The sequence below is a fragment of the Manduca sexta genome, unplaced genomic scaffold (genome assembly GCF_014839805.1).
Source record: "Manduca sexta isolate Smith_Timp_Sample1 unplaced genomic scaffold, JHU_Msex_v1.0 HiC_scaffold_2154, whole genome shotgun sequence".
NCBI lineage: Eukaryota > Metazoa > Arthropoda > Insecta > Lepidoptera > Sphingidae > Manduca > Manduca sexta.
Genome location: NW_023593090.1, coordinates 1 through 13,664, shown reverse-complemented (window position 1 = coordinate 13,664; position 13,664 = coordinate 1). Strand labels below are relative to the sequence as shown.

Below are 13,664 nucleotides of genomic sequence, written 5' to 3'. Positions count from 1 at the left end.
GTCTAGTTAGTGATTAGTTCTCGCAGTTGAAGAAAATGTAAAAATAATTAATAATCATGGATATTTCTGCCTTTAAAAATTTCATCATATTAAATTTTTAAGGCCGAAATATCCATGATTATTAATTATTTTACACTTCAACTGCGAAACTACTAACTAACACTGGTAAAACCGAACAAATGTATAACTCGAACTGCTGAAATATCACTATATCCACCGGTCATAATCTTAGTGTCGTTTTAACTTTTTGTAGTACGGAAAGTCGATACTTTTTACGAAATTCATACCGGCAACACTTTTCATGAATAAACAAAACAATGTATTGTCAAGTTTTGTTTGTTGGTTTGTACCAAAGAGTACAATAATATATACGGACGTTTGTACTTTAAACTCATCAGTGTGCACTGTGCACTTGTAATACTTAGTGTGCAAACTTTGATGTTTGAGGTATGTACCTTGTAGGAACCTTTTTTAGACTCAACGTAAATTATTAGATAAGTAATTTCAATTTAAAAACATGAAAAATACGTAGATACTATTCTCGACTGGCTTCATATTAAGTATATTGAAAATTATAGATACGTAGGTAGGTATTCTCAGCATTACAATTAATATTAATTTATTAGAATAATTATCGTAATTACCTAAGTAGTGAAGTTTGAATATTCAAGGGTCTTGAACGATTTTGTATGTTATTCATACGTCCTCCTATAGATATAATAAAGTTGCAAATTTTGCGTGTTAGTACCTACATTAAATATATATAGAAAATATATGTACAGGTACCTACTGTATGTCTGTTTACTCAATTATTTGTTGGAGTATCACGCCAAACCACCTGTGGATTCTAAATCCAGTTCCTGAAAAATGCTTTATTATGTGTATCTAGAGTAAGTCGAGGACAGATGACATAGGAGATCCGGACCAAACGGGTCCTGTATGTTTTGTGGTACGGGGGGGTTATTGGGAGGGGTATGAGATAGATCAGTAAGTACACATAGACGATGTTGTAGGTATAGCTAGTAATAAATATTACTTATAATCCCGTCCAATGGATGTTGTGCAAATTCTGACAATATACGTAATGGATGGCAGTTTTATACTTTGTGGATATCTATATCTGATTTTTTTAGTGTCATAATTAAGATAATCGCCTCTTGTCAGCTACGCAAAACAAGTATTAGATATCATGTTGTATAGCATTTTACGGATAAGCAGCTTATTATGTGATTATCACTATTTCCAGGTGAAAAACGATGATGGCACTAACAGGAATAAAAGTTTTGGAAGTAATGGGTCTCGCACCTGGCCCACTATGTGGAACAATCTTGGCTGATTTTGGAGCCAGCGTTACTGTTGTTCAAAAGGTTTTGAATTATTTTCTTAATAATAATATTACAATCTCTGTAAACAGGCCTATTGTCGGTCATGATCTATCTGCTTACCGTCTTTTGTTTTGCTGTCACCCAATAGAAAGCAGTTTAAGGTATGTAGCAATGGGATGGTGCATATGTTCGTTATGTTAGGCGATATTACTTAATTTCGTTACGATAAAGAGCGAAGTAAGTGAAATATGAAGCTGGTGGTGATATATTTATATCTGCGCGGATAGCAACCACCGTACACAAGGTATTAAAACCTGACCTAATGGCCCACGTAAGTGTGTCGCATTCCGGGGTCAGCTTGTGTATATCTGGTTCCAACAGGCCGGCATAATTGTGTCGACTACCGAGTGGTAATCAGTAACCATCTCTCGTCAGTCGACATTCTATTGGACCCATTCCACTTACCAACCGGTGCAGTGGGGTCACTTAACCGAGATACAGCGTTATATGGGTTATAGCTGTATAAGTAGTTGCCCACCAAACTTATTAAAGTGGCTGACGCGAGAAATAACCCCGGCTTTAAAATTTGCGAGAATAAATAATTCTATTGAACTTTTGTTTTATTGAGAGTTTGTTTGAACGCGCTAATTACAGGAGTTACTATTTCGAATTGATAAAATCTTTGAGAGTTGAGTAGCCCATTTATCGAGGAAGCTATATGCTGTATAACATCACGGTATGACCAATAGGAGCGAAGCATCAATGAAGAATGTTGCATAAACTGGGAAAACGGATTCCTTTTGAGAGCTTCCGCGTGTGCTGCGTACAGTTAAAGTTATGCAACAAACCCTACCCTTAACGACGCCCTAGGGGACAAGATCAAAATCTTGTCTAATGTTCATGTAGTGCCCATTGCGATTACCGTTCGGAACTAAATTCTCGAAGTTATCGACGAATACGGCAAGTCTAAAGCAAACTAAGCAAGGTCTTCTCATCCAAAATTTCTTAGTGCCTGAAGGCAACAGTCTACGCCTACGTACGGCACTAAGATGTGACATCCGACCATGGGCCGGCTAAATGGGGTTCAAGGTAACTCACTGTGGGCTTGGTGTTTTTCTACGCGATCAAATCAGAAAAGGGGCGATCCGTAGAAGAGCGAAAGTCATTGACGTAGACCGGCGGATTAGCAAGCTGAAGTGGCAGTGTGAAAGGCACATAGTTCGCAGAACTAACAGCAGATAAGGAAAAAAGTTCTCGAGTGGAGACCACCTATTGCCAAGTGCAGCTTTGGAAGTCCATCTGTAAAGTGTACAGACGACTTGATGAAGGTCGCACGAGCAAGCTTAAATTGACAGGTCCGTCTGGAAATCTTTAGGAGGCCTATGTTCATCAGTGGATTTCATGTGGCTGATGATTATGACATGATTTAGTTATTTTAATTCAAAATGCCACTGCCCCTACACTATTCTTGCAGTTCATTTGTATTTCATTGTAATTATTATCGAAAATTATGTTAATATCGTCTTTTTTATTTCAGACAGAACCATTTCCATTCGATGTGATGTCTCGCGGGAAGAGAATGATATCCATTAATCTAAAATCAAAAGAAGGTGTACACATTTTCAAAAAATTGTCTGCATCTTCAGACGTCGTTTTGGATACATTCCGGCCTGGAGTTATGGAAAAATTAGAATTAGGGCCTGAACAACTATTGAAGCAAAATCCTCGTCTTATTTATGCTAGACTCACGGGATATGGACAAAGTGGATTCTGTAAAAATATGGCTGGTCATGATATTAATTACGTAGCAATGTCAGGAGTTCTTTCATTGTTAAGCAAAATCAAGAGCCCCAATACCCCCAATTAACCTTCTGGCGGACTTTGCTGGCGGTAGTGCAATGTGTGTTCTCGGTATTTTATTAGCCCTCTTTGAAAGGACAAAATCAGGCAAAGGACAGGTATTGGATGCAAGTATGACAGAAGGATTATCATATGTAGCCACTTGGTTATTCAAATCAAGGGATCTGCCAATCTGGTTGGGAGAAGCAGGAACTAATGTGTTGGATGGTGGAGTACCTTTTTATAATACATATAAAACTAATGATGGAAAATTTATGGCCGTTGGTGCTTTGGAACCACAGTTCTACTCGAACTTTTTAAAAGGATTACAATTATGTGAAACTGAATATAGCCAAATAGGTGATCACGAAAAATGCAAAAAAGTTTGCAGAAGTTTTTTTATCAAAAACCCAAGAAGAATGGTGCCAAATATTTGATAATTTAGATGCATGTGTTACTCCAGTTTTAGACTTTGATTCTGTTGACAAATATAAATACCATACATTTAGGAAATCTTATAATAGAGATAATGATGGCAAAATTGTGCCAGAACCAGCACCACGGCTATCCCGTACTCCTGGCAAATCTGTAGGATGTGAAAGTAAATCAAAAGCAGGTCAACACACAATAGAAATATTAAAGGAATTGGGATATGAAGATAATAAAATAGAAGAATTCATTAAAAAGGGTCATGTCTATGTTAACAAAAAGGCACAACTATAGAAAAACACGACGAAAAACAATGTTTATTCCAAAACATTGATAATCGCATTTTTTAAGTTCATGAAATCACATTTAACTGATGATAAAGAAGTTTTGTTGTATAATAACATAGGGTCAATATTTATTAAATTTAATACATTAAATATTTTTTTTAAATCAAACTTGATATGATTTATACCTAAAGAAAAATTTTCAAGCCCAGTTTGACTTCTATTTTGCAATTGAATTAATCTTTTCTGACCAATATAACACAAGAGTTTTATAAAAGCCTCATAGTCCATTCCAAAAGTGATTTTAAAATCAATTGACATTGCATTGGATATTCAGGTGTTTCTTTAAATTCAATAATTTCATGCTGTACTGACAGTAAGGTTTTGCCAGGGAGTTGCAGACAATTTGGATGTTACATGCATTTACCCAGTTATGATTTATAGATATGGTATCTTCTACATTCAATACTTGGTGGTACCATCCAGAAGGTACAAATATACCATCACCTTGTTCTTGAATAACTTCAAAATATTTTATATTTTTGGTTTTGTCAGGATCAAATATCATTGGTAAATTGTCCAATGAGTCTTTCAATTTATTTTCTTCACCTGGTGGAAATAAAATCCATTTCTTCTTTCCAATTACATTGACTGACCAGCTGAATGATGTGTAGACATCTACATGAAGTGGTGTCCTAGAAATTAAAAAAGTTCTTAAAACACATTCTGATTTATTTAGTCAAACATAATTAATATAAGAATAATTAGTATGAAATTTATAAAATCTTATGCACAGGTAATGTACACAGCACACATAACATAAAATTATACTACACTAGCTTACACTTGTGGCTTTGCAAGCATTTGCTTTTTAGGATAAAATTCTGGTAAATAACATACAAATTTTAATGACAACCGAATGTGGAAATCAATGGAGATAAACTTTTGTTCAAATTTAAATATATCAATGGTGAAGTGTCAATATATTTATAATAACTGCAAAAACATAACTTAACAGGTAAGGAGGAGAATAAAACATTTCATTTTGTTATTATAACAGTTTTGAATTAAGTAGTTATGTTTATTATGTATAATAAGCAGATTGCAATTGTTATATTATTCAATATTGTTATGAATATTCAGTGTGCATTACATTATTCACTTAAAATTCATTATATATAAACACTTCATCACTGATATATATGTAAAATTCCACTTAACTTATAATAAAGACATAAATATATCAATGGCTGAAAGGCTAATTGACTTAAGCAACATTTTTCTTTTGGAAAATTTCAAGGAGTTAAAAACAGAAAAAGTGCTGATTTTAAATATATATGAAACTAAGTGTTGCAAAAACATAGTTTTGTTTATTTATGGTAGTATTTCAGTGTAGGAATGACTAAAATAGTCTTATTAGAATTTTATAATAAATGAAAATACTTACCATGAATATTTTGGTCCAATGTAAACAAACATAAAATCATCTTGGTCATTGTCTTGAGCATATTCATTGAGCCAGTCTGAAGCAAATATGCTTGGTATATCATAGAATTTGTCATTGGGTCGTAACTTTTCAAGTGCCAGTCTTTTAGATAGAGCAGTTTAGATTTTTCTGAGTCCCTTAAATAATTCATGTAGTCGCTGACCTTCATATCAGTTTTACAGTGAGCATTATATGATATGTTATTACAGTCTGCCACAGGAGCTTCCAAATCCCCATAATTCTCAATGAAATAATTATAATTTATTGTATTATTTTCAATCCATTTCTTTGTGCACTCCCATTCAGAAGTAATATTTTTTATTACACAAGGTAAATTATTCACTAAATGATTGTTATAAAAATCTTCATATGTTAAGTTTTCAACAGTATATTTATCACATTCCCAGCGTATATACCCATCTAAAAGCTCTTGTTCCGATTTTCCATTGACATTACAACCTATTTCGATCTCATTCATATTGAAATTCATTTATAAACCTATGAAAATAATTACATGCATTTAAAAACACAAAGACATGATATAATTAAATGTGTGTAAGTATTTTGGAAACATAAATCGATTATAAACTTTTCAATAATTATTATAATAATATTATGCCGTTCAACATAATAGTATAATAATTGTGTTATCTTTTATTACAAAAGTCCAATAGATTCCTTGAAATTAAACAGTTTCAGTTTTATATCGGATGAAGCAGCTTGAATAATATACTATTTGATATATTGTAAAATGCAAGACTAACTATTGACAAGTTGCAAATTTTGCAAATTTGCAAATAAAAGTTGAAACTGCAGAATGACATATTATATTCTCTTTGGTTGTCAAAGAGAATTATAATATATATGCATAGTTGTTCTGAGTTATCCCAAGTGTTGCAAACAATGATTTTTGCCAGAAATTCCGTCAAAAATCTGTGAAACATTTTCAATTTCACATCAATTTAATCAAAATATTTTTAAGAACTAAAAAGAAAATTTTGTTTGTACTATTGTTCCGGTATTTTTAATAAATTGTTATAATATTTTATTAATTTTGACTAAAAAAACACCAAATAGAGTTCAGTTACGCACCACAGCACCAGAACATTTTAATCAACAGATCAATTCATCTACCTAGTGTTATTATAATAATAAGAAAACGTTAGGCATCAGGCCATATTGTGCCCCGTTTTCTATTCGCCCATGCCGCCATATCTGGCGGGAAATCCGTCAAGTTGGCAAAGCTAGTTACTAGTTATGTTATAATGGTTATAATGTCATTTGTCAAAATTTAAATGACATTGAGGCCTTGGGATTGCGTCCACTATACCGGCCCGGCCGGGCTGACCTTATAATCAAAATCCGTTATTGCATTGCAGTCTCATTGCATTAATATGCAATGGGACGCCACGGAATTAATCAGCCTTAAATTAACATAATCATTCAAGAAAGCGTATTCATAATAGGCAAAATTAGATGATTATTACAGCTGATCCAGTAAGATTGAAATAATAGTTCCGAAATTACAGGTTGTTAGTATATATTATGTAGTGACTATTTAAAACCTGTTATCGTGTATGTTTTATTATACCATAGAGGTTATTAATTAAAGCATATTATGTTATCTTTTGGTTTTGGGAATGTCGAATGTAAGACTAGTGAAAAGCTGGTATCTAAGTGACCTCATAACGGTATGGAAGGAACTGCAAGAGAATGTCACCATCTTTTTCTTACTTATGAAAGTTACATAAGCAAGAATATAAAGAAGGTTGTAACAGTGTGAAAAGGAACTCTTGTCCATCTTGTGGAACTGGACCTGTTTTTGCAATTTTTTCGTTACGGCTGCAGTTGGTTATTTGTTTTATGTTTATACTAGTGATGTAACGAATGTCATTTTTGAACATTCGCGAATGCGAATATCTGCTACCGACATTCGCGAATGCGAATGTGAATGTTTAGTTTTTGTTCAAATTTGGCGCCAATTTTTAATGATGATTATCTAAATTTTATTATTATCTAAGATGATAATTATCTAAACATTAGAAAGTTATGCAAAGACTGATAAAAAATTATAGAAGAATTTGTTTTGTTTCTTTCAATTGCTTTTAATTTCTTAGTTGCTAATGTGTTACAAGTTCTAATGAGAATTACATTTTTAAGCTTTATTAAAGTAAACGAAATAATTTTGTTTATTTTTAAAGTTTAATATTCCTCTACTCAAGTTTAATTACTAACTTAAAAACATGGTAAAATAGTTAATTAAGTAATTGGTATGTTTTAAGAAAGAGAGATATTTTTCGAACCCAGGACCTTAGAGCGCTGCCGTACCGCACATGCAGTAGAACTATGCCACCGAGGCAGTCTACTATTATCTTCAATTTTTTTTTTCTGATATTGACATTCGCAAAACATTCGCAGAAATTTTGCAAATGCGAATGCGAATATCCAAAAATATGCGAATATTCGCGAATGCGAATGCGAATATTCGTTACATCACTAGTTTATACCTGTTATATTTAACTGTTACGATAAATATGTCTCACTACTGCGCCGCGTTGCGTCGCGACACGCTATCAACTAAAGTACTCCGATTTTTGACTCGACTCGGCTGGTTATTTTCAGGATACAAATAATATTCACATTCCACAATCTTTAAAAAATTCTCCTCTAGCGACCGGGCAATGAGGGTCGGGACATGAAGTCATGCTCCACAAGAATGTTTAAAGATTTGATATAGTATGTAGTCGTTGAGATAAATCTATGATATAATTTTAGTTTTGTTAAGTTTCTGAACGAGTAATTGTCAAATAAGAAAAAAAAATGTTAATTTGTCATATTGTGATGGCGGTGCTTGGGGAGTTTCGCTAATTTATTTCTAAAACGTACGATAAAGTATATTATTATTGTTTTGATAACTATATTATTGTTTAGTTTATATTTTTTTTTATACGTGTGACTATTGTCATGTATTTACGTGTGAGTTTTGTGACATTTCTATGCACTTTAGTTGTTCGCGCTACGAATAATAAGACGCTCAAGAAAAAAATATACTTATTGGAAACTTATTAACACATAAAACGCATTTTCTCACTCAAAAATCTTATATGTATTGGTAACATTTAATATAATTTCAAAATTGTTTTGTTGATGTTCGAAGATCAGTATATCAACATGAATGATGTTCGTGATAAAGTTGTCCGGATCTTCGTCGTGGGAAAACACTTTAACCCACAGTGACTCCTCTCCGGAGAATCAGTCTTCGCCGAGTGCGAGTGGAGAGACACCTCAGACACCTGGAGCCCCAGCGCCTCTCGCGCCACATCTTGCAACAGAATTACATCCAGACCTACTGCAACAAGGTTGGAGAAAGTATTGGTCCAAGAGAGAAAATAGGCCGTATTTTTGGAAAAATTATCTGGAGAATCTATGTGGGAATTACCAGCTATGAAAAGAGACTTTGACCCAATAACAGATCCACTTGGAATTTGTCATCCAGGGTCCAATGCTGGCAACATGACACCAAGTGCAAGTAAACGAAGACCATCAGAGGACAATGGTCCACCAGCCAAAAAATTTGTACTAGCTGGACCCTGGGATATTGAAGTTTCCACTAACGTGGTAATATATGAACGGCCTCCTACAATTTGCCCCCATCCTCATCCTGATATTGAAGGTTACCGTTTCACTCTAGCTAATAAGTTAAGACAATGTTATCAGGAACTGTGTCATACCAGGAAGGAATAGATGCACCCAAAGATTCATTTAATCGTTGGCTGATGGAGAAAAGTTAATGACCAAGGAGGATCTGACCCCCTGTTACCAAGTCATTGCTTCCCAGAAATATCGGTCCATGTATGAAGAAATTATGAATGACATTCCTATAAAGTTAACACACCCCAAGTTTACTGGAGATGCTCGAAAACAGTTATCAAAATATGCAGAAGCAGCTAAAAATGATTGAATCTAGAAGCGGCTTCACCAGAGAGTCGTAAAGTAGTGAAATGGAATGCAGAGGACACATTTCAGTGGTTGCGGCGCACAGTGGGGGCGACATATGACGACTTCAAGATAGACTGGCACACTTGCGGGTAAAAAGAATTATATTTTAATAACATTCATTTTGAACAAATCATTTATTCCAATAAAACTCAGTCCAGAATATTTAGACTTCTATATTTTACAATTTGATGTTTAAATTTCAGAGGCAATGTCAACCACACTTAGCTGAGACGGTAAAAGCTTCAGTGGAGGGTATTTGTCTCAAGATCTATCACCTGTCAGCAGATTATGCTCGTAAGATCAGAGAAAAACATAGTGCTCTACTCAAAGAAAATGGAATACAGGTTTAGTATTTTATAAAACTCATTTTAATAAAATAAATATACTTGTGATTTAATAAATAATTATTCAATGTAAATTAAATAAAATCTTATTAGTTACTTAGTTTATTTTGCCATACTGCTATGGGGAACATTGTCATTGGCACTATATTGTAAGAATTATTGGAATATAATGTTGATTAATATAATCAATTGTTGATTTTGTATCTGTTGCTGTGCCTCCAGAGCTACTCTATACTGTATTCTTAATTAATTAATTTTCAAGTTTTATAAACTTTATAATGCGCTAAGCTCTCCGTTTTGAATCATAGATCGGGCAATAAGATATGGGTTTTTCTACCCAGTATCAGCCTATCATAAATTGTGCCCAGTAAATGGCAGTAGACTGCCCCCTATTATATAGAACCTAACATAACTGACGAAATTTGGGTGAATGATACTTTGGTCTACCTCTCAGTATGGGCTTGGCTCGGGGGAGCGGTGCAAAGGTGGTTGGCGCATACCCTAGAAACCTTTGCCCGTCATTCAAAAAACCTATTTACAAACGGAGTCTCGTCACCAAAACAGTCATCTACTTATCTTAGTTTCTACTTTTTGTCTAAAATTAAAAAATGATCCACATACATAAAAATATTTATACCTACATCAGAATTTCACCGCTCAATAAATTCGCTAACAGTACGCCACAGTCTGCAGGCAAGCAACAGGTGTGCATGTATCTAGCTATTGCACCCTTATGAATTCTAAACTCTACTGCAAATTACTACTTCGCGGCAAAGAAATAAATAAACTTGCACTTATAAAATACTAGCTTTTGCCCGCGGCTCCGCCCGCGTTATAAAGTTTTTCAGGCTAAAGTTTTCCGTTATAAAAGTAGTAATTTCCCGGGAGCCTATGTTCTTCCCAGGGTCTCAAACTGTCTCCATACCAAATTTCATCTTAATACGTTGGGAAGTTTTTGAGTTTAACACGACAGACAGATGCAGCGGGGGACTTTGTTGTATAATATATTTTTTAGAACTTTTAAAGTGGAAAAATCCCGTCACACGTCATTGTTGCATAACTTTAACCGTTTACGCAGCGCAGGCAACGGAAGCTCTCAAAACTTATAATTTTCCCCGTTTTTGCAACATGTTTCATTACTGCTCTGCTCCTATTGGTCATAGCGTGATGATATATAGCTTATATCGGTCCACAAATAAAGGGCTATCCAACACCAAACGAATTTTTCAGTTGAAACCGGTAGTTCCTGAGATTAGCCATTACTGCTCCGCTCCTATTGGTCATAGCGTGATGATATATGACTTTGAGCACTCCACAAACAAAGGTCTATTCAACCCAAAAATATTTTTCAGTTCGAATTGGTAGTTCCTGAGATTAGCCATTACTGCTCCGCTCCTATTGAATATAGCGTGATGATATATAGCCTATAGCACTCCACGAACAAAGGGCTATCCAACGCAAAAATATTTTTTTAGTTTGGACCGGTAGTTCCTGAGATTAGCCATTACTGCTCCGCTCCTATTAGGTATAGCGTGATGATATATAGCCTATAGCACTCCACGAACAAAGGGCTATCCAACGCAAAAAGAATTTTTCAGTTTGGACCGGTAGTTCCTGAGATTAGCCATTACTGCTCCGCTCCTGGTATAGCGTGATGATATATAGCCTATAGCACTCCACGAACAAAGGGCTATCCAACGCAAAGAATTTTTCAGTTTGAACCGGTATTTCCTGAGATTAGCCATTACTGCTCCGCTCCTATTGGGTATAGCGTGATGATATATAGCCTATAGCACTCCACGAACAAAGGGCTATCCAACGCAAAAAGAATTTTTCGGTTTGGACCGGTAGTTCCTGAGATTAGCGCGTTCAAACAAACAAACAAACAAACAAACTCTTCAGCTTTATATAATAGTATATAGATATGGGGTAGATTTTTGTGGAACTAGAAATACATAATAATACCAACTACCGCACCAAAAATCTCAATTAAATATTTGATTTTGTGCAACAAAAACACCAGCATTCGCAGTCTGCAGTTGTCGCAGTAATCGTATTTTATCGGTGTGTGATATTGTTTGCGCAGGAGCTGGCGGCGCCGCTGCAGCAGGCGGCGCTGCGGAAGGTGTGGTGCTACCCGGTGCAGTTCGCACTGCCCGCGCCGCGGGCTCCGCTCGTCGAGCACTTTGTGGACCGCGACCCCGCCATGTTACGCTATCTTGGCGAAACTCAGATCTTGAACGCTACATATCTACAGAAACTGGTAAAGTTTGCTCAAGTAAAACTGAAAGTTAATGCAAAGTATAGTTTATACGATTTATTTATAAGGCACAGAAACAATGTTCAAAGATACTTGATCATTTATACAATGTAACAAACTATTATGTGCTATACTAAATGTAGCTGCAGGTACTAAGAACAAATGTTGTCTACGGTTTGATCTACTAGTGGCACTGAGACATCTGACTCAACAATGTAGTGTCCAATTTCGAATTTATATTTCGTATAATGTCATAAGATCGTTAGTTGTTGTGTCCACTGTAATGTATGTAGATTAAATTTTATGACCTTTATATCAAAGTTGTGATCGATAATAGTAAAGTGAGCATTAAACTAAAAGACAATAACGTAGAGCAACTGCAGCGGTTTGGTTTCCCACAGGAATGTCTGTACCGCTACAACTGTTTCGACGACAAGAAGTTCGAGCACTTCCTGTCGCGCGTGTGGTGCCTGCTGCGGCGGTACGCGGCGTGGGTGGGCGCGGGCGGCGAGGCGCAGCTGACGCAGATGGCGCTGCCGGTGCCGGTGCTGGACTGCCTGCACCGCTGCTTCGGCGTCACCTTCGAGTGCTTCGCCAGCCCGCTCGACTCCTACTTCAGACAATATTGTTCGGCTTTCGCAGACACTGACACGTACTTTGGATCACGAGGGTGAGTTGTAGTGGTAATCAACTAATAATAAACCATGAAATATAAACAATTTGAAATGGCAATAAATATTTTAACTTTTCATACGGCTTAATAAGAAATTCTTAAAACAGAAGTATTGTATTCTTCCAATTCATGTTTCCAAGTTGTTTTTTGTTATTAGACACATATAATTGGGACAATACAAAAATAATCATTATTATCCTATTAGATTTTAAGGATTTCCGTTCTGTATCTTCGAAGTCCAAAGTCCTATACCAATGAAATCAAAATGGGACAATTCTGAAGCAATAAGAAATCCAAAGCAAAAAGAATAATTTAAATTGGACCATGGGGTAGCAACTTATCGCTGAACAACCATTTTTTAAAACGAATAGAGTAGCCTTTAGAATCGGATAAAACATAATATATAAACCAGTGAAATATCTGCTAGTTATAAAAAAATAGTAGAAGTAAATTGAGTTTTGTTAGTGCCACAAAATATTAGGAAAAACGTGTTCCGAAAGTATGGGCAGAATTATAATAATATAGATATTTATGAAATGGTTAAAAAATTTAAGACTATTTATTGTGGAAATTAATTTTAAAACGTGTTGTCAAACATACATACAAATGTTGCCAATTGTAGGCCGTTTTGGAGCTACGACCCGTGTCAGGTTCAATGGTTGCTCACCCGCCCTACTGCGAAGAGTTACTGGAGGCGTCTTTTCGACACATGGAGCGGCTGCTTCAGGACTCTGCCGAGCCTCTCAGTTTTGTTGTGGTATTGCCAGAGTGGCCCGACAGGCAGACTCACGCCCTGCACAAACTTCAAGCCAGCCATTTCAAGAGAAAACAGGTAACCTTAAAGATGAAATGTGCAAATCAACTGGTTGTACTTATTTCGGTCCTTAGTTTTGGCGCTGAAGTAAACGACGAACATGTATCATAATATGTATATAGTGTTCGCTCAGTGGTAAATTCGACCACATTTTTTTTAGTTTGAACGATATTAAGGTTCTTAAGTATTCCTTCTTTTATATTTTCGTTAA

The 13,664-nt window shown here is 35.4% G+C and overlaps 2 protein-coding genes and 1 pseudogene across 2 annotated transcripts; 2 read left to right on the top strand and 1 right to left on the bottom strand.

Annotated features, from left to right (window-relative positions):
* The first annotated feature begins 232 nt into the window (after positions 1-232).
* On the top strand, positions 233-4,048 carry LOC115450527 (alpha-methylacyl-CoA racemase). The gene is given in 5 exon segments (XM_030178575.2): positions 233-447; positions 1,247-1,367; positions 2,863-3,164; positions 3,166-3,541; positions 3,543-4,048. Coding segments are annotated over 4 exon segments (1,134 nt in total). The 5' UTR covers positions 233-447; positions 1,247-1,256; the 3' UTR covers positions 3,888-4,048.
* Positions 3,883-6,078, bottom strand: LOC119191955 (2-oxoglutarate and iron-dependent oxygenase JMJD4-like). Its single transcript, XM_037445810.1, is given in 5 exon segments — positions 3,883-4,176; positions 4,179-4,265; positions 4,268-4,572; positions 5,325-5,451; positions 5,454-6,078. Coding segments are annotated over 5 exon segments (1,185 nt in total). The 5' UTR covers positions 5,854-6,078; the 3' UTR covers positions 3,883-3,910.
* Positions 6,079-8,534: 2,456 nt separating this feature from the next.
* LOC119191956 lies at positions 8,535-12,751 on the top strand (annotated as a pseudogene).
* Positions 12,752-13,664: the final 913 nt, after the last annotated feature.